At 34.7% G+C, this 21,609-nt stretch overlaps 1 protein-coding gene across 2 annotated transcripts; it reads right to left on the reverse strand.

Moving 5' to 3' along the window:
• LOC110787953 (integrin-linked protein kinase 1) lies at positions 1 to 19,652 on the reverse strand. Of its 2 annotated transcripts, XM_056837425.1 has the most exons (13): positions 19,180 to 19,652; positions 15,278 to 15,346; positions 15,042 to 15,137; positions 13,058 to 13,143; positions 11,458 to 11,565; positions 10,591 to 10,681; positions 8,308 to 8,387; positions 6,371 to 6,430; positions 6,152 to 6,270; positions 4,061 to 4,146; positions 3,230 to 3,351; positions 960 to 1,071; positions 1 to 482 (listed from the first exon to the last, which is right to left on the reverse strand). In XM_056837425.1, the coding sequence occupies exons 1-13, from the start codon at positions 19,492 to 19,494 to the stop codon at positions 387 to 389; spliced, it is 1,440 nt and encodes a 479-aa protein (XP_056693403.1). In that variant the 5' UTR covers positions 19,495 to 19,652; the 3' UTR covers positions 1 to 386. The 2 variants fall into 2 exon arrangements, with proteins under 2 accessions (XP_056693403.1, XP_021848282.1); XM_021992590.2 differs by lacking the exon at positions 10,591 to 10,681 and having other exon boundaries at positions 11,445 to 11,565.
• Between the last annotated feature and the right edge of the window lie 1,957 nt (positions 19,653 to 21,609).

Consider the following 21,609-nt stretch of genomic DNA (forward strand, 5'->3'; position numbering starts at 1 on the left):
TAGAGTAATCGAATAATGTTGCGAATTTTAGTTACATTCTTCAACTGTACAATGATCTCATTCCACAAAACTAAAGAAAACTGTCAGTGGCACGCAAAGAGTAGCATTCTGTTCAACAATACAAGTATGATCATGCAGCTTTCATTTGAAGTCGGAATGGCCTGCTGGCTGCTGCAACTATAATACTTTATATTAATAGTAGTACACCCTATTCAGTTGTTCACTATAAGTAAGGAACTTCGTATATTCTTGCAGTAGTTTCCATAGCAAGTTAAATTAAATATTGGCGACTGAGAAGAATGGCAGCCTATAGTCAAGGAAAGAGCTTGAATGTACAAAATGGCATGCATTAGTGTGGACTTAATGCACATTACAATTAGTAGTCATCATCTAACTATTGAGGTAGACGAGTGGCTTCCATAATCAATATGCCTTTTCTTCCCCAACTTTCCCAGCATCCGGAAGCATCCAAAAGGTCCAGACTGTACAATCCAAAGGGAGAAAACATGAAAACACACCAAAACATCACAATGAATATTATATTGTCAACAACAAAAGCAAGACTAGGGAATCCTCCCAACAAAGGGCAATATCTAATGTTTTAAGATGTTAACCGGTAACTTGCTGTATGCACTTTACTCGATAATCCAAATACCTGTTGAAAACTATCAGTTTTGCAAATTTTTAGCAAATACCAAGACGAACAGCCAAAATTTGGAGGACATTAACAGGTTAAGAAACAAAATGGTTCGTCATAGAGATAGCTCTTGTTTGGTCTGTACTGTCAATGCTTCACAGTGAAGCATGATCTATTGGCCTTTTGCACTTTGGGGGCTTTTATAGATGCCAAAATGTCGATCACTATATTTATTTCCTGTTGCAGCAACAAGATCCTAAACATGTAGTTCGATTCTCCAGTACTGTAAAAATACAAGTTACCAAAATGTAAAATAGATCACCTTTAAGCGTCTCTTACGATCCAATACTTTTTCAATTTCCTCCAACCTACTTATTATTTGTCTGAACGTTGGCCTCTTCATTGGGTTATCATTCCAGCAGTGCTCAACTAATCTGAAAAGAGATTCAAGTAAGCAAGGTACCAATACTATAAAGAACATCCGTGGAAGAACAAAATCTCAAATGATCTATTCTAGAGCAATTTATAGCCATTAACCAAGAAAGAAGTTATTGTTTATGCAACACAGCCATAATTATGGCTTAACTTTTAGATTAAGTTGGTAGGTCGAAGTCCATTTTATTTGAAGCCAATTTCAACCTTCCAACCAGAAACAAATGAATAAATCTGCAGCCACAGTAGGCAATATTCAATCGATCGAAAAAGGAAAAAGAAAAGCAACAATATACAATCAAAGTGTAGTTACATACTAATATGTGACATCTTTGCAGATAAAATCTACATCTAGCTTTCTACATCGAAAGAGACTCAATTTATGTTACTTTTATGACTCTTCTCCACTTCAGTTTCAAGCTATGATTGATTTCGAGGTAAGGCTGTATAAAACACCACCCTATCCACCCCACTAGTGGTGAATGGTGAATCCACACTGAGTGATATTGTTGTTTATTTTCTTGTTCCTCAACTTTGCGGCAGAGGTTTTCATTGCAATTGAATCAATTCTTTCTATAAATCATACGTTCTTGCTATAAAGCATACATTCAAATATTCAACGTAGCTTATCCAACTTGTTCCTTTTTTTTTTTTCATTTGATGCATGCAATGGAAAGCAGTTCATCTCCGGCTCCCTCAACTAATCACTGGATGACGCAAGATCTAGTTCATATACACCATGGAGCATTCCAAAGTCCAAACCAGTTTGGGAGAAGAGCTTTATCATGCAGGTTTCCTAGATCGTTCATAATCCACCAACACTTTGTATAGTTCACCTTTTGTTTAATGACGTTATCTGAACTACTCTAATCTATTCTGATCTGGTCTGAACTTATTTTCTACTATGCGAGAACAGTGACGGAGAGGCAGTTCCTGACGGTCTCGAGAAAATCTGGCTTGACGTTACATTTCGGACCTGTCAATGTTTGACCTTCAAAAACTAGGTTTCAAGTTATTATTTTCCAATTTATTATTAATTGCACAGTGACTGAATTTCTTTGCTTATTCAAGCAGCCTTTGAACTTTCCAAGTTCGATTAGAAATTATTTTCTTTTATTAGACGTGGCAGGACAGAATAGTATGGGGTAAGATGTTCAGGGCTTTCTTTTATCTTATTTAAGTTATGGCTACGTTGGATATAATTTAGTCCTACTCTGGTTAGGAGTACTATGTGGTTTATTTTAGTCATTAATTCAGTCTTCTGTTATACGAAGTATTATTTTGGTGGGTTATGGGAATAAATCACTCATTGATTTATTAATCTGTGCAAGCCATAAACATCTACTTTCTTCTAATTCTTAGTGAGTTCAGGAGAGAACCACTCCGAGATTCTCAGTGAGTTCAAGAGATAACTACTCCAAAACGCTTAATGAGTCTTTAGGAGGCATTCCTAGAGAGTAAAAGTCCGAGGTTTGTCAGTTGATTCGACGAGTTCTTAGCGAGAAACTAGAATCTCCATACCCAAGTTACAGTTTTTACTTTTTTTTAGGGATACATTTTTTACATTAATTTTGTAGATTAATAATAACTCCAAAATACAACCCGAGATCTTCCAAGAAACCTTAAAATCTGGAAAATGCCATGAAAAATATCAAACGTATTTGCATCACACTAACCACTAGGAAGGAGCTATCAGCTATGCACCAATACTGACACCCATACTGAATATGACAAACACAGGAAAACGACAAATACAGATATTTTAGAACTCAGTTACTTTCAGACATAAAAGAACTAAACATAATATCCATCATGGACCATTCAAAGTGGGAAAATCCTGAGCAGTAACTAAACATTATACTTCGTATAATTGAACTACAGTTATCATCAATCAAAACTTTCGGTCGTATTTAGATTAAAGGACATGTATGAGAGATGTAACAGATAATATTTCAAAATTTCAACCAAACACTACCAAGCAAAAAAAGAAAGGATGCATATATATACAACACTTGCTCACATTGTGTTTATACTACTGCAGTAGTAGCTCCTCCTTTAGAATTCAACCATAATCTTACAAGAATGAGAAAGAACAAAGGAATGCAGCAGCTCTCCTCCAAAATATTGATAAAGAAAGAATAATAGAACCTGGATGCTTACTCTTTCAAACCAAGAGCATAATGTTTTTCTGGAGCTGTAAAAGGTGGGCGTTCATTTGAACAATATGCCTTAGCTACTTCCTCTTCTTGCTTTGACACAAAGGGAGGACATCCCTCAATCATCTGGAGATACATGAGGAAGAAAACAAAAATCCATCAAGGAACAGAAATGCATAAGTATACATCATAATAATCTCCATAACTGGACTATGTTGCTTCTAGTTCAGGTATACTTTGGTTGTAGAATGCATTTTTGCAACTACTTCTAGGGTCTTAGAACCGAATGTGGTTCTCACACTTGTTCAAAAATGCAGGGGATAAGTAGGAGTTTCCAAAATGAGAGGTCAACCTGTGCGTGGGAACGAAGCCAGAGTTGCTGCATTAAAGACAGCATCCTCACAGAAGAATAATACAAACATAAGAAAGGTATACCCCTCCACAAGTAAATCGAAACCACAATCCTCAACACGTGGGAAGCAATTATACACCTGCAAATTACTGCAGCGTTGATAACATAAAACCTGCCTTCTCAAACACATCATTAATCTCAACTGTGAAGTTACCAACTTTATAATTCCTACTATGGCTGTCTCGGCTGTCTCGCTATAACTCATCTCTTCGATGAGTACTAATTAATGAAGCCATCTCTGTCTCTCTCTTACAGCACATTCTACCTTGAGTATTTTAGCAGGCTAAGATAAGAGTTTGAGACCACATTTTCTACCTTCGATATATTTTCGGATATTCCATGATTTAACTTTTGACTGACCACCTAGTCTGCCAGCACCACAGAGACAACAGAAGAGATGAGCAGGACAGGCTAGAATCTTACTTCTTGTATTATCAAGGAAAATGAGAAAACGTCAACTTTTGTGTCATATTCCTCATTCTTATAAACCTCTGGAGCCACATACCTCCCTGCCAGGTAACAAAGCATAAAATATGAGACACAGGCTAGAAATGGAAAATATAAGAAATACTTTACCATCTGTTCCTCTTATCTTTTTTAGTCTATAAATCAACAACTCCATATATATATATATATATATATATATATATATATATATATATATATATATATGACATTCAATTCATTGGAGATAATAGCAGCTGAGATGAAAATTCTTCAAGGGATATGCAATTATAGGTTTATAACTATGAGAGACAAAATAAAAGTGATTTCTGATAAAGTATTGATGATTCAGGAACATTAGAAGAATGCAACTGATGGGCACGAGAGATGTGCAAAAATCAACCAGTAAATTGTAAGACAGCAAGAGTAAAAGAGGGGCGGATCCTCTTTGGTAGGAGCGGCCGAGCGGCCCATGTTTAGCATGACAAGGACATTAGATTTCAAACAAATGTAGAATCAAGTAGTGGACTGGATCCTCTTTCAAAATTATTTATCTATGTCTATTAAAGATTCATGTATTCCAAATTCCAATTCATAACCCTCCCCATATTACTGTTTCCCTACTCCCTTTCATGGACACATTTTGCACTTTAATTGTGAACTATCGTGGATAGAGGGAAGAAACACTTATTAGATATTTTGTGAAAAGAAATATATTGGTTCAACCATTTTCCAAAATGTGGTTTCTTACTTTGTGGATCTCTGAAACCTCTCAACTCCGCTCAGCCTAAGTTATCCAAACATGGGTTCAAGTACAAGGGCCAGGTATGCAGTACAGTACATATCTGAGTGTTGAACTCAAACTTTGGAGTTTGGACTCCAGGGTACTATCCTAAAAAGTGTGAGGACATGGAAATCAAGAACATACACAATCCCGTTTCATAAGGATTTTGCATGTGCCTTCTACAATACTAATCATTATCATTATCATTATCATTACCCCATTGCCTCAAAGAGGCCCCCGCAAGAAGCGGGGTAAATTTTAGGTAAATTTCTTTATCAAAGTTTAGTTGTTGTTAATGAGTCATACCTCAAGCCCATTTTTAAGCACATACTAACTCCGTTTCAAAATGATCTTTACACTTTGATTTATTCTATTTTTGGACATGAAATTTTAGTATGTTACCCTTCTTACCCCATAATATTTACAATTTCCCACTCACTTTCTCTTACTTTATTCATTTTTTTCTTACACCCATCCACCTTTTTACACATTTCTCTTACTTTATCCATATTTTATTTTATTCAACTAACTTTTTTCTACTTTTGTCTTAATATTTGTGCAAATAGTAACTGTAAAAATCTTTATGAAACGGAAGTAGTATCACATAAGTTACTTCTCTATTCTACTTTTTCACACACTTTACCAATATGTGAAATTGGGATAATTGAGGGGTCCAGAGAGTCCAATTAGGATTTCATATCCTTCTTAGAGCAAGAAATGTAAAATATGGGTACTAGAATGAAGAGTTAAAACAATTAGTCAAGGTTTAGTTGATGATATTGCATACATCTAGACCTCGTCAAACTTCATCTGTGGTGGAATACATACTAGCACGAGTTATCATAGTTCTATGCGTTCAGAAGGTGGGCCCTACTGTGTTTTTCATAACTAAAACATAATTTCAGCTATGAAAATCTTAATATTGGGTGCTTGAATTTAAAGTTCCGCCAATGTATTTTGTAGCAAATTTCCCACAATCTCCAGTTCATTATTTAGCATTTCTGGTGGTTCACTCTTTTTCACCTTTCTCTCGGGTCTCATTTCTGGAAAAGGTTTCTGCAAACTTTAGCAAATTTTTACATTCAACGGTAGCATCAGATGCATAATGCAGCAAAACCCTCTCACTCACATGTATATAAATGTATAGACGACATCTTACAATACAGAACTAAAGACGTCCCCTCGAAAAGAAAAAAAAATTAAATAAAAATACAGAACTAAAGACAGTGATTTCATACAAATAACAGTGTTGACAAACAGAACAAATGTCAAGGGAGAAGACTCACATGAAAATTCTTGACACCGCAGCGGCTCGTGTTCCTTAACAGTCGCCGAGACTTTCAGCAGCTTGCTTACGCCAAAATCCGCAACTTTTAGATGCCCAGAATCATCCCGCAATATGTTTCTGCCATCTTAACCAATACAGAGTAAGAATGCTTCCAATTTGCATAGAACTGCATGAAAATAGAAGTCCAGATAATAAAATAAAAGTTTGAAAAACATACGATGGCTCAAGATCTCGATGAACAATCGCAGGTCTAGTCTCGTGCAAGTAGTTCATTCCCCTGTAAAACAGTACTCTTTCAAATCCACAGCTGAATCTTGTAACAACTTGCATGCCCGTCATATCTATGAAAACTTAACCAAATCTAATATGCAGTTTAAGAACCCACAAGCGACATGAATTACATACAGGAAGATCTCTCCTGAAATCAAATGCGCGAACAGCGGAGAGCACACAAGAGGAAGTGTGAATTAAACAATTGTGAATCTTATGGCATCCTTTTGTTTAGTTACAGATTACAGAAAACCGAGGATCTCTATTAAACCTACACTCAACCTAATCGATTACATGATTTGGAAAAGCTCTCCAATCAGCCTGTTTAGGTTGTAGAATAGAAAATCCACAATGACAGATTCAGCTCTTAAAGAAGCTAATACAACATAATCCACAAACAACAAGAAAAATATATAAATTGTTTTGGTTTTACGATTTCTCATCTGTTTGTTTTGACGGAAGATTTCTCTTTGTTTGTTTTGTTAAAGGGTTAAAAACAATCTTCAAAAATGTGGAAAATAACTCACTTAAGGTGGAAAACATTTTCTTTTGTAAGGAAGGAATGTCAGATTTTCCTCTACTCCAGTTAATCCTCTCCTTTCCACTTCTATTTTTTTTCCTCCAACTTTTCTTGTAAGGAAACAAACAAATGAAAAATATTTTACAAGTGTGTTTACCCTTGAATAAAAAATCGAAAATTACTTTCTATTGAAAATGCATTATGTTAAAACAAATGGAGGCTTAATCCAAATCAGAGAGTAATAAGCAATAAGAGCATGTTCGCAAACACCAATTTTTGGTGTTCAAGAGAGAGAATGGAATAAAAAACTATAAAATAAGTAGAGAGATGAGAGAGTGAAACCATGCAACGTTTGGTGTTCATGAACACCAAATGGAAAATCAATTTCATTCAAGGAGTGCTTGACATGTGGCAAACAATTTTATTTTATTTTATAATTGCAAAAGAGATGGAGAAAAAGTGATGCATAATTGTAAAATTTTGGTGTTTGCTAAACATGCTCAAATGTTGTTGGTGTTGGTTGTGGTGTTGGGAAGAGAAAAAAGATAAAATATTATATTTTATTAGGTTAAAGTCCAAACTCTTGGTGTAAGTATACAGAGCACAAAGTACTAGCACGAATATACAAGCCACATCATTAACCAATACGTGGTCCTTCCACCAAGCCACAACAATAGCAATTGCTAGTACACAAAATTTCCTGGCACCAAGCCAGCCCCTCGATATCAGGTATTTATAAAACACTTAAAAGTGGAAAAGCTCAATGTCCTTGATTATTTTTTATTGAAGACCATGGGTTGCACGACATCTTCAAATACCTCAATTTCATTAACTAATCAAGAACAGGACTTTGGCCACTAGATAGAAATAGAATTACTTTATTAAGGTGTAAGGACTAGAGCTAATCAGAGCTACCTCAGTCAAAACTAGCCATAAACTTGGTTCAACTGAGCCCATGAGTCTGAGCCCAATAATGCTACATTGTTCTCAATGCTTCACATTTGGTAACCAATAAAAAGGAGAAGTTCAAAATATCAATATATGCATTTTTCTGTTGATCTTTTTCCATGGTAATCACAAGTTATTCACAAAATCCTCAACAGATTCTAAATTGTCATTTGGAATACAGCAGCCAGACCATATCATTCATTTACAATTTAGAAACGTTAAGGAACTATTTAAGGAACTAATGGTGCATTATAGAAACAATAGGAAGATGCAAAAAGTGAGAGAAACAGCCTAGAAAGATCTCTGTCAACTAGCCTCTCTTATTCATTGTTCATTGAGTACCATATGCTTGAAACACATAAGCATAAACAAAGGCATGTTGCAGTTCAATTTCATATGCAAGCAAGAGAAACCACCTTGCAATATCAAGAGCGAACTTCACTGTAGTTAACGGCTTCAGTGCCCCTTTCCGTTTCAGAAAACCACGAAGATCCCCCTAATAAATAAATAAAATATATGCACTGTAAATTATTATTTTATTTCAGAAAAAGGAAAAGGTAAATAGTGGTAAAGTATGAAGATGAATCAAAAGAAGAAAAGGAGCCGTCTAGAAACTATGATTTAAGATGCATGCTAATTATGCTGTACATCAAATAAAGATGATCATGGAAAGGTCCCTTAAGCATGCGAGTAACGAGACCGAAAAGAAACTATAAAGATAATTCTATCCCATAAAGAGGCTTTCGCCTTACCCACAACTCCTGCAAAATAGCAATACATGCACAAGGTGGAATCTCAGAGATTTCCCAACCTTATTTCTTCCTAAGCCAACCTGGCATCAATTTAGAAGGTGTACTAACCCACTACAACCTTATAATCTCACAGACTAATCAAAACAAATATGACCAAATCAGAATGCAAAGCTAAGTGGATTCCATGCTTACTACTTGTATAGTACATAGCGAACACTGTAGCGAGAAAGGACTCAATTTGATTATCACTAGTATGTTGTTTATGCAGAAACTTTAGTCCAGATACATTCTATCTTTTTCCTAATCCTTCGAAAAAATTCCAAGGAATTTCGAAGGGGAAAACATTGTGTGGTTTGCAAAAAGAGTAGCAAGAAAAGAAACAGACAGATTTGTCCACCAAACTCTTCAATCTGGACAGTTGTACATTCTGAACACAACAAATCTGCTCTGAAGACTCAGACTAAAAATCTACCTTCCTAACCATGAAAGAAGCAATTCATGATGAACAACAAAATGAGGTGGTAAAGAAAGGGAAGGAATAGAAAAGGATACTCCCAACAGAAGCAATATAGAACTCTATTTCCCGTTCTACACCTTACAAGGAAAGGAAAGAAAGAGACTTCGATTAATTTTCAAGGAGTAACACCAGAGGTATGTTTCCTTGCTAAGACATCCAATTACTTCTTTTGAAGACCATCCTTGATTTTTGTTCTAAAGGAACTAAAGGAAGGTAGCTCCAAACAAAACCTCTATAAGCATCCCCACCACCAGAATGCTAGAAAGATAAGAACGAAAGAGTATAAATACTAGCAAGACTCCATAACAAGACAAGCTTTATCCACCAATTTAAACTACATGCAACTCTCTTGAATACTCCCTCTTTTACCAATTTAATTGTCATAATTTCCTTTTATGTCCATCCCAATTTAATTGTCACATTTTCTTTTATGGCATGGACCTACTAATATTTTATTACCTCTCTTCCCACTACCAAAACTTAGGGTTCCAGTTTCTCTCTCATTCAATCAAAAAATCATCCACTATCTCTAATCACACCTACTTTTCTAATAAAATATGATAGATAAGCAAACAACAACTTATTGCATAAAACTTCGTGAAAATTCTTTTGCGACGACTAAATTGGGACGGAGGGATTATGATGTAGTTTGTTCAATCAGACCACATCGTGTAGCTCTTCTGACAGGGTTCCGAAACCTAAATGCACTACCTTGAGTGTCCCTATGATGCAAAGGGGGTATTCTAGAAACTTTTAGTCCTTAGAGTGCAAAGGAGATATTCAAGAAGGTTATAAGTCCTAAGACAAATGTCAAGTTAGGTTTATATTATTTGAGAACTCAATCTGTTGAGCGAAGGCTGTAAAGGGGAAAATGTTTTCTATGCTTAACTAGCAACCCTAGATAAAAGAGGAGACCTGCAATAGGTAGCTCTCAACAGTTTAAGTTTTTTCTTCCAACCCGGAAACACCCCTTCACTATGTGTATTTTGCGACCTATTCAGTTCTCTAATCAGCCTCATAGTGCCGACGTGCCATGTCATAATATTTCATATACTGAATATGTTTTTTCTTTAGTGGGAAACAGTCACGTTACTTGAAAATTATAAAGGAGAGGAAGTTCATGAAGAAATAGTAGCATGTTTTCTCCACAAGAACAACCCATTCTGTAATTATAAAATATGACACGCTTTCTACTCCTATTTAGATGTCTTGTTTTAGAACAGATAGGCACTCTGAGGAACAAGAAAATTCTGATGCCGAGGTGTGTGAGATGAAAACGGGTGCATCACATGAGAATTTTTTTTAATGCATAAATTCACTCTGTTATAAGTTAATTTTATAGAAAAGAATCGTTTTAATGTAAGAACAAGAGCAATAAAGGGGATAGGAAAGAGTTTAACAAATAGGAAGAAAATGAAGAGGAGGTGGACCTCATGCTCATAGGTGCACCTCATAGTTGTGGCTGAGCTGCTTAAGGCAAAAACTCTCCTCATAAGATAAGTCACTATGGTTACCTCATGCCTGCATTCACCCGTAAGAGGAGAAAAAAATGATTTCTTTTGGTGAACCCTCAGGTAGCCTTTCATGTGAGCCCATTCAAATATATATTCCAACAACTAACATAAAATTTTCATCTCTCACTGAAGCACCAACAACATTGTAAGGTGGTGGCCTTAACACCATGTCACTTCCGATATTGCCACCTCAAGTATTTTCGTCCACACAGCAATATCATGATCCATTGATCACCTTATAGTTCACGGTACAACCTCATTACTATATATTAGCCCTATCCAAAAAGAAAGTTTCTTCTAAAATAAACCGCAAGTCGTGCAAAACCTGTCCTTCGAACCATAACACACTAATGCCAACACTTGTTCAAATAATGACAGACGCGGAATCTGAGGATCTTGAATCTGCAAGTTACATTTTTAGAATTTACTAAAATTCAACAAGATTTTGACACCCTTGTAAAGTTATCCATTTGTTGTACAAACTACACGTTTGAATATGCCTGATAGCATAAAATTTAAACCAAACCAAACCATATTCTTAAACACCAGGCATCTTTGAGGACTTGGATTTTCTATTACCAACTGACAATCATAAAAAATATGCTAGAAGGTTCCATCAGTGATTTGGTTGATTAGTGCCTAATGCTATATATTTGTAGCATAACATCAAGCTTTAAACCTTAAAGTGGCTTCACTTCCAAGAAAAGCAGGAACTGTTTTAGCATAAAGTAAGCAACAAATTCTGATTTAAACATTTCGAAAAGGAAGACCTTAGGCAAGTACTCTGTGATAATAGTCATTGGGTTACTCAGTGTCACAGCACCCAGGAATTGTACAACATTTGGATGGCGTATCTTTTGAAGTAGTGCTAACTCGTCCGTAAATGCTTTTCTACAAAGCAAACACAAAAATTAAAAATTAATCAGCGCATCAAACTTGAAAACATCAATACCTAGTATTTAAAAAACACAACCACCCCCATTACCACGTGGCTACCTTCAAAAGAAATACACAAGGCCACGTGGCTCATCATATATTTTCGATACAAACAAGTAGGGGAAAAAAAGAAAAGGAAAAAAACACAACCAACACCATAACTTTGAGTTTATTCAACCATTCTACTTCTCTCAAAAGTGCAGCTGTTAAACTTTCTAGCTTTACCTTTTCATTTCCCCTATCCCTTAATTAATTGCATGCAACAAATGCACTAAAAATTGAAATGCATACGATAAATCTGCTTTTATCTCCCTATAAAAACTCCTCAAAACATCATTAGCTTATCGACCAATCCTTTCACTTTTATGAGTTATTCGCGGTCTAGGATTTTCTTTTCAAAGTTAAGGTGCGGTATTGCTTATTATAATTTCAAATATAATTTTGACGTTGAAATATATAACCTATGCATGAAATTTGGCAAAATATAACGCGTATACATATTTGGTTCATTCGTTTCGTAGATGTGATATAATGATTCATGCATGAATTATAATTTATTCATATATCATAGTTTTGATGAGTTACTTCTTTATGTTACCTTTTTTTTTTTTTGAAGAAACTTCTTTATGTTTCCTCCCACTAGTATGCATCTCATATAGTCATATACTACGTAGTAATTGATGTTGTGATCTTGATGTAAAATTTTATGGCTTATACACTTTTTGGACTGTGACTATGAGTTTGATGATTGAATAAGGAGGCAATGAGGTGAAGGTCTCAGAATAACCGAAAACTAAATTTTATTTTTACAAGGAATTTCTCCAACATATGTCTTGAATTCGCATCACCGATTCAATGAAAAGAAGAGCGAGGGATAAAGAAATCATGTTGATCGCATCTTCATATAAATCAAACTAGCTAGACAGTGTTCAACATTACATTTTTTGGGAGGCGGAGGGTTTAGCATTACATTGATCACATTTTGTTTACTCATATATATCCTACGAAGTATTATATGTCATTTGATTATGGAATATAGTATTTCTTTGTTGGTCCAGGGACGGAGCTAAGGTTACAATTGGTGTTTTCTAAAACACTGTCAATATATATTATCATAAAATAACGTATCACGGAGAAAAAAAATATTCATATTATAATAAGTCAATATACTACCGGAGTACATATGAAGTACTATTTATTGTTGTTTCTTTCCCATTCGTATTACCTCATATTTTCCATTTATTATATTTGTGAGTATTTTTCAATGCTTCTCATTTATCTTCCTCTTAAACTTTTAATGTTTCCCCAAAATAAAACATACTACGTATGATAACCAAAAAATATATATTATTTTTCAAGGTTTAAATGTAAACAGCTTGTGCCTTGCATGGGCCAAAAAAACTAGTTGATTAGAAAAAATATAACCAATAATGTAGGATCAACTCACACTTTTTCTTCATCCATCACCACATCATCTGCAAGTGTTTTAACTGCAACTTCAATCCCACGCCATGATGCAATGCGATAAGTACCCTGTTTTGATAGACAAGAGAATGATAATGCTGAAAGTCCAACCAGCATAATCTAAATTGTACCAGTAATTTGACACCAAGTACTGCACTAAAAGAAAAATGACATGGACATAATGCAATCTACAATGAGAGAATGCAGTATAGAGAGCTACACCATCTTCATTTAACATGATGACTTCAAAACCTCCATTTTCTCTAGACCAAAAAATGCACTTGCTTGCTAGGAATGCAGCTAATCTAAGGTCCCAACCATTTAAATTGTGTACCAAATAAAGGTTAACATATTAAACGAAACTATTCTTTATCTTATTAAGAAAAATAATCGTTTTCCCTCCAGTTTCTTATCTTTTTTTTGGGGGGGGGGGGGGGGGTGAGGGTGGAATGTGTTCCATGTAGTTATTATAGCTCACTGGATCACTCATTAGTTAGGATAATGTAAAGAAAAAATTTCAGGCAACAAAGGTCCTTCTAAGAGCATTTTGACAGAATTATGAGGATACAGACTTAGATCAATCTTCAGCCAATATTTTCAATTTCATATGATTTCATTTTAAACAGACTGACACAATGCACAATTAGGCACAATAATAATTGGTCAATGTTACCCGAAAAACTTCAAATTCCATTGGCATCATCTCCTGCCTGGCCAAGGAACGCTTTAGGTGTTAAAGCCATCTCGAGGCATCAGTGTCGTCTTGTACATGATGACAGAAACTGTCAAAGAACCTGGGAGATTTAAGGATTTTACTGTAGGAGCAATAGTTCAACCTTTGCTCCACTGTTTAATAGAATGTTTCAATTTCTAGGCTTGCTTTCTGTTATGTGTCAAAGACATTTGAATGAAGCTGTTTTGGTTTACATCTTTTCAAAGAATTTGGCAAATATATGGAGATTGGCAGCATTTATTTGGTGCATTGATGCATGATTTTCAGTGTCTTGGTTTGCATGGGAATACATCAAGGTGAATTGAAAGAACGCAGAAGCAAAGGAACATGATTTTGGAGTATTCAGCACCTATAATTAGATATTTTAGGTCATACTTTTTAGATAATGCCGTAGGACTCGGTAGGAGGCAACGGATGTAATTAGATACAATAAAGAAGTATTCATTTTTGTTCAACTTAATTAGTGTTTTTATAAACTGTAATTTACAGCCTTGTTTTGCCTTAACATCAAGAAAACTAGGCATTACAGACTTACAGTCCCAAAGGGGTCAGAAATCAAAATTTTCTTATAGTAGGAGTTTTACTAGCCAGCTTAGAAGTTAAGGTAAGGCTATATAAAAGCCGTTTATGATTCTCAGATTTGCGTGAGTAATAAAAGTGTGTTCCCTAGCAAATTGGTTATTTCCAAAGAACCATTTCATGTTTGTTTAACATGACAGATGTGATAAGCAGCAGGGAGTGATACTAGTTCAAAAACCTAACAAAAATTACATGCATGTGCACACTTTGACACACACACACATATTTATACGACATACATCGTAAATTGACAGAAATCCTAGTCCTAGCCATCCAAATAAGATTTTAACCTGCATATAACATATACAAGGATCCATATTCTACAAAGCTATACTACAAATCCACACTCCAAAAGCTAAGCAGCTTAGCTATACTACAAATCTATTTTCTTCACAGGCTAAGCAGCTTGGCTCAATCAGCTCTGCCTGTGCCCTAGAACGAGAAAATAACAACAGCTACATTCAATCAAGGTAGTACATAGTACTCTACAGTGCTATGATTTACTGAAATGTTTCAAAAACTAGACCTTCAACAACATAATAATCGTACAATTCTCTCAATAAGCAGTATAAATAATGAATAATGAACACAATTAAGAAAAATAGAAAAACTAGGAAATCATTCCCGTGAGAAAAGAGTGAATTCACCAAGTAACCTTTGTAATGTCAACACTGTTGGAAAAGTCGAGCTCACCGGGACCAATCTCATATTCAGGGATCTCACGAGCATTTTGGATATGCATAGAAGCCATCTGTACAGAATTCAGCCGGTTGTTACTTGTTAGTGGATACAAGGAAAAAAAGAACCATAGACAAAACTAAAATGATCAAGAGATACAATAAAGAGGACAGCAACATTGAGCACCAAATACAATCAAACGCCAAAACTTACATTTGCACCATGTTTCCCCAAAAGCTTTATTACATCTTGGTTTTTGTAATATATTGCATCTGCAAGTGGCTATTCAAAATGGAGAAAGAGAAAAAATGAGTTCAACAAAATTATTTCTCGCATCCAATTTCTGAAGATCATTATTAACGGAGTATACATTGAAGGAATATATAGTTAAAAAACCAACTATCAGAAGTCTTCATCGAATGGCATTCCCTAGAGGTCCTAGACTGTAAGACACAAACTATTTATTTTCTTCCAGTGGCGTAATAAACGAAGACACCCCATCACTATATTGCCAGCAAGATAGCCACTCCAATAAGGACCAACATGGGAACAAGGGCCACTTATCCTACACCAAGTCTAAAACTACTCCAAATACTAATAACTACTAAATTGTTAAACAAATAAAAAGACCTTGAATTAATAATATCCAAATAAGTGACAAGTAAATTCCATTGTTCAACGATACTACCTCTTCTTTTCAATTGTTCCACTTTGACTTTTGCATTACTCAATACCCCACTTTGACCTTTCTTTACAAATGTATAAAAACAAATTATAATGTAAAATGTTAATGGATTTGTCTCAACAAATATTTTCAAATCATCAACTTATTAAAATCTCCACTAATAGACAGATTATTTACGAATATTTAATGGTCAAAGTCGCGCATTAGCAAATGTGAAAGTCGGAGTGGAACAATTACAAAAAATGGACAAATTATTACCTAATGAAATATATTCCCTAGAAACAATACAAGGATAAAGAAAAATTCCATGCTTTTCACAACCTAAGTTGGACTTCATTTCCAAACAGAAATTATTTTAGTTAAGATCCCACCTAGCTAGACAAATTAATCCGTGAAAATTGGAATGATTTGAAAGGAAGAGTAAAGGAGAAGTCTTATTAAATTAATATCACATGTTCCGTAGCATGATATAACTTAAGTTCATTACTTGAACTCGGCAATCAACTTCCCAATATAGAAATCAGATGTTGTTGATTACTTAAATATCCTACTGAAAGGCCACCAAAAGGAGTAGAAGAAAATGTGCAGAAAATCCACAGTATGGTACTATGGTACCAGTTAAATTACACTAACCAACGGATAGGAACCAAACAAAACCTTAAGACCCCTAACTACTATAGAGAAAATGAAGGCGCAAAATCATAATCGAAACTATGAAATAACAACATTATGAAAGGAGTAAATTGGATGAGCAAGCATAAACAGCACATCCAACGACAATACTTCGGATTTGTCTTGCAGACTCACACGGTGATAGCTTACCATAATAGTCAAACAAGTTATACAATGTTTATGCTTAGGCTTTCGGGAGTTTTGGCCCTAGACACCATGGAATAATGAGGTTCCTACAATTACATAAGTTGGCAAGTATTCCGCAGTCAGCGAACAACTTGTGACATGAGCACTTCATACTATTACAGGGAGACTCATTATTAAATGATTTCCACTTCTTTTATGGGATACGTGCTCCATACCATTGCCACTATGTATGAGAATTATACATTCCAATTCCTCCTATTCTTGGATGGTAAAGAAGAAATCAGTTATAGCCGACAAAATTATTTTCCAATATGAATCATAATTTGAATTATGAAAGTAGTACGTGTTTGACAATAGACCTATCATGAACATTCCCAGTGCTCGACTAACCAAAGAATCCTCCACCATTTGTTCACCATCCTTGAAATGGGAAGGCTTGGTACAAGGATCATCAGGTTCCAACCTCCATCTCCTAGGTGTAATCCCGGGGTAGATGGAGAAGGCCAAATTCATAAGTACCTAAAAGAATCTCATTTTTCATGTCAACAATATTCATATCTGACAGTTTAGTATCTATATTTACACTATTTGCTAAATCGAGGTAACTTAATAATGACTTCATATGTTTCGTTATGTTACAAAATGGGAACTTGGTAGAATTTAACTCTTTTATCATAGCATAATATTCTTCTCTTTTATCGTGTTTATATGTACATAAAGTTTGGTTTTTGACCATGCATAAAGCTACTTCATTCATTAAGCTCTTCGAACTTTAGCGAGTGAATAAAAGCTTTGATTTGGCTACTTCATACATATCTTTGTAGATAGTATGTATGGGTTTCTCTACCTTGGAGCTTTTATAGGACTATAGGCTTTTTGAAGCACCAATACTATCGGAACATGTCGCTAATCCGCTGACAGTAAGCTAAACTTGTGTAGATCCTGCTTTGTTCCTCAATCAGTGTCATGCCTCACTGAGAGTACACCTTTGAAAGTCATGTATTATATGGAGTGAGGATTCTACTTGAGAGAAAGACAGGTTTTACGCACATGAGAGGGGAATGGGACAAAACTGTCAAATAATATGTGATTCTTTTCACCCATAAAGGGCATAAAAAAGATAATACCACCAAGTACTCCTAGTTGCTTACTCCACCTAATGCCTAGTATATTTATAACTTAACCTAAATTTCATACTTTATATTTGTAAGGTAAACATGTGAGAATACAACATTGGAAGTTTATAAAAAGAAAGTATTACTCCTTCCGACTTTTTTCTCACATTAACACTTTCTTCTTTTACTTGTTTGGAACTAAATTAATATACATTTCCTAGTAAGGTAGTGTGTTCACTTCACAATTCACATGAATTCCACTCATCTCTATGTATAAGCTAATTCTTGAGAACTTAGTGTCCCCTTTTAAAATTCCTTTTATACCTTTAACATGTCAAATTTGTTTTAATGAAAGGGAAAAAAACATCTATCTATTGAAAAGATTATTTCATACCAAAAGAATAATATTTCCATTTATCTACACAATTACTTATCTTTTCAATTTTTCGTATAAAATACTAGTCTTATATTATGTGAACTTACTATCCCTAAACTTATATTATCTGAACTTTGTATTATTCGCACATTCCTTTTTAACCATCTTTGGCGATTTATAGATAAGCTAAAACATAGTGACACGTGGGATCTTCTTAAATCCGTTTCAATGTATATTTTCATTGTATTGACTTTTCATAATTTTCTCTTATGAACAATTAAACATATTTATGGTCTAAACTAGAGATTTGAAGTATGTTAACTGAACTTATTCGCCTGAAGCTTATTAGCCCTAAACTTATCTTAACTTAGTTTAACACTTTAACTAAACTTATTAGAGCTGCAATAAGTGAAAATAAGGTGGGGAAAATAAAGCTCTAAATTGAACTTATTAGTCCTGAACTTATATTATCAAAACTCCTTCAGCCCTGAACTTACCTTAGCTAAACTTATTGCATTGAACTAATCTTATATGAATTTATTTTGAACATATTAGCTCTGAACTTACTTGAACTTGTTAGACTACGAATAAGTGAAACAAGGTGAGGAGAACAGAGCCTAAGTGGCTTCTCTCTCTTTTCCCTATCATATGGAAAGTTTCCCAACTATCTCTACCTCCCTCCTTATCACACAGGTTTCTATGACTAAATGCTACTTTTCAATGCTAACATGAATACAATACAAGCACAACAGACCACTCCATACACGAGCGATTTTAGGACAATCAGCACTTTTGGGTTATGTCTTCCAATTTCTAATTCCCTTTACTAGTTCTCCCCTCCATACACAATCCATCAATTCTTTTTTTGGCGAAAAATCAATTATATGATGAACCTCACCCGGAATTTCATCATCCAAGTTCTATTTCCCTACCCTAGCTCTCCCCTCTAACACTTACACAATTACTCCGTAGATATTAGTCCATTACCACAAACAGGTGCAAAGCAATCTTTTAACTCAACGGTAATAGGTATATGGGCACAATTACACTCATAAATCACAATATGATTTCAAAAAGCATGAATCTTACAAAGAACTAAGAAGTGGAAAATAATACTCACAGTGCTACCCCAACGATCCTTAGGATCAACCTCGGCGCCACGTTCAAGCAACAATTGGACAACACCGGGAAATCCTTGACAAGAAGCAACATGGAGAGGAGTCCTGGAATCAATATCTTTAAAATTAACATCAATTCCAGAATCCAAAACCTCGTTAATCCCTTCCAAATCCCCCTCATTCGCCAAGAACATCAGCCTCACTCCCTCCTCATCAAACTCTAGCTTCCCCTCCGTCTTCGGAGGATCATTCTGGCGTTCCGGCGCCATTGATGACTGCCTTACATAGCTGAACATCCCCTGTGATTTAGACTCCATTGCTCAACCCTAGTCCGATTGAAATTGTGCAGGGAATTGAAGGAAATTGTAGGGAAAGGAGGAAGAGTTGAGTGTTGTTGGTGCTTACGCTGGAGGAGAGAGAAGAGAGAGAGCATAAGAAAAGGGGGCTCACGAGTGAGAAGATGGGGGTCAGGGAATTTTTCAAAAGTGTTCACATTGTCACTACGTGGTTTATATACTTTTTCAAAAGTGGACGACCCACGGGCCCACGGCCAATGATATCTTGATATACTCCGTAGTGGTTAACTAGTCTTATGAGATTAAAAATTAAAAATTAAAAATTATGATAATTAATCATAATAATTAATGTCCCGTTTGCTATCGTTTTGTTTACAGTTTTCTGTTTTTTAATTAAAAATAAAAGTATGAAATTCACAAAAAGTAGTTTTCAGTTTCTTGTTATCAGTTTTCATCAACACAATTACTATAAGTATGACTATTTTTTAAGTTCATGATTCAATCTAGATCCTATGACTTTTAAAACAAAAAACTGGAACTGACAGTGATATCGAACGAGCCCTTAATATTGCTAGAAAAAATTGTTTAAAAAGTTGAGTAGGATCAAAATTTAGATATAATCTCTAGTTCAAGTCATTTACATAGTTAAACAATGTACAGAGTAATACTCCGTACACATATTATATGACGAAATACCTAATTTGTAGCACTAGAGTTATTGTGTGGTAGCCGCCTTGCCAACCTCTCATGCGGATTGCAGAGTAACACTGTCAGTTTTTATTAACTTTGCCTGTTATTTTGTGGCAACTGTTAGTCTTAAGTCCGGATAAAGAAGGAGGGTTGCGATAGGTTGGTGGTAGCCAGTGTAAAAAGTAAGTCACATGTCATAACATGTATCGGTAATGTAATATCGATCCCCTATCATGTTAGCAGACCCTAATTCATTTTGGTACTAATTAAGGCTTTATTGTTGTTGTTGTTATTGTTGTTGTTGTTGTTGTTGTTTTTTATAAATAAAATGTTAAACTAACCAAGTACCCCGTATTTGATTACTTAAACAATTGAACTTTGTTTTTCGCATAACTCTATTTATATCCAGGTTAATTGATACGGCTATTTGAGAATGGAGAAAAAATACACAAATTCTTATTTACAATGGGTGTACAATAAATATTGTAAACCGAATTAAAAGTTAACTTACAATACTTAAAAATTGCTCTTATATATGTAAAGGTTATCTACTACTCCCTCCGTATTTAAAAAAAGAGATACACTTTGACCGGCACGTGGTTTTAGGAGGGTGAGTTAAATTTAGGAAATTTTGGTATTTACTACCTTAAAAATACACCACTTTTGTATTTACTACCTTATGAAATTTTTATTTTAAATTACTACCTTAAAGTTCCAAATTTTTTTCATTTACTACCACTTTACAGTTTTCTCATTTTAAAACTGGGATATTTCTTTCGTTTCTTAACCGTTTAAAGTGATTCAAAGTTCATTATTTTCCTTTTTCTATAAGGATTTAATTGAGAACGACATTTCAAAATAATTCGTTTGGTGATTCATAAATATTTTAAAGTTTTAAAGATAATATTTAATATGTTTAACCTTTTACAAAATGTTAAAAGCAAGATCCCTGTGGAATCGTTACACATAAACGAGAAGAATGGGCTTTGAATCACTTAAAATGATTAAGAAACGAATGAGATATCTCAATTTTAAAATGAGAAAACCGTAAAGTGGTAGTGATTGCAAAAAAAATCATACTTTATGGTAGTAATTTATAATAAAAATTTCATAAGGTAGTAAATACAAAAGTGGTGTATTTTTAAGGTAGTAAGACCACTCCCATCAATGGGAAAAAAAAACTCATCACCACTATCTCTCTACCACTTTCTTACTCCTCCACATCACTTTCCTCACATACAAATTTTGTTACAACAAACTCATCCCACCAATGAGCAAAATAAAAAACTCCTCACCACATTTACTTTTACTATTCACTAAACCCCACCACACTTTCTATTTCCCACATACTCCATCCTTTTTGTATTTATTCAATTAGGGTCTATTTTATATTTAAAAAATACGCAAGCACACTAATAATAATAATGACAGTAACAATAATAATAA

This window comes from Spinacia oleracea, chromosome 2 (assembly GCF_020520425.1).
Source record: "Spinacia oleracea cultivar Varoflay chromosome 2, BTI_SOV_V1, whole genome shotgun sequence".
Classification (NCBI taxonomy): Eukaryota; Viridiplantae; Streptophyta; class Magnoliopsida; order Caryophyllales; family Amaranthaceae; genus Spinacia; species Spinacia oleracea.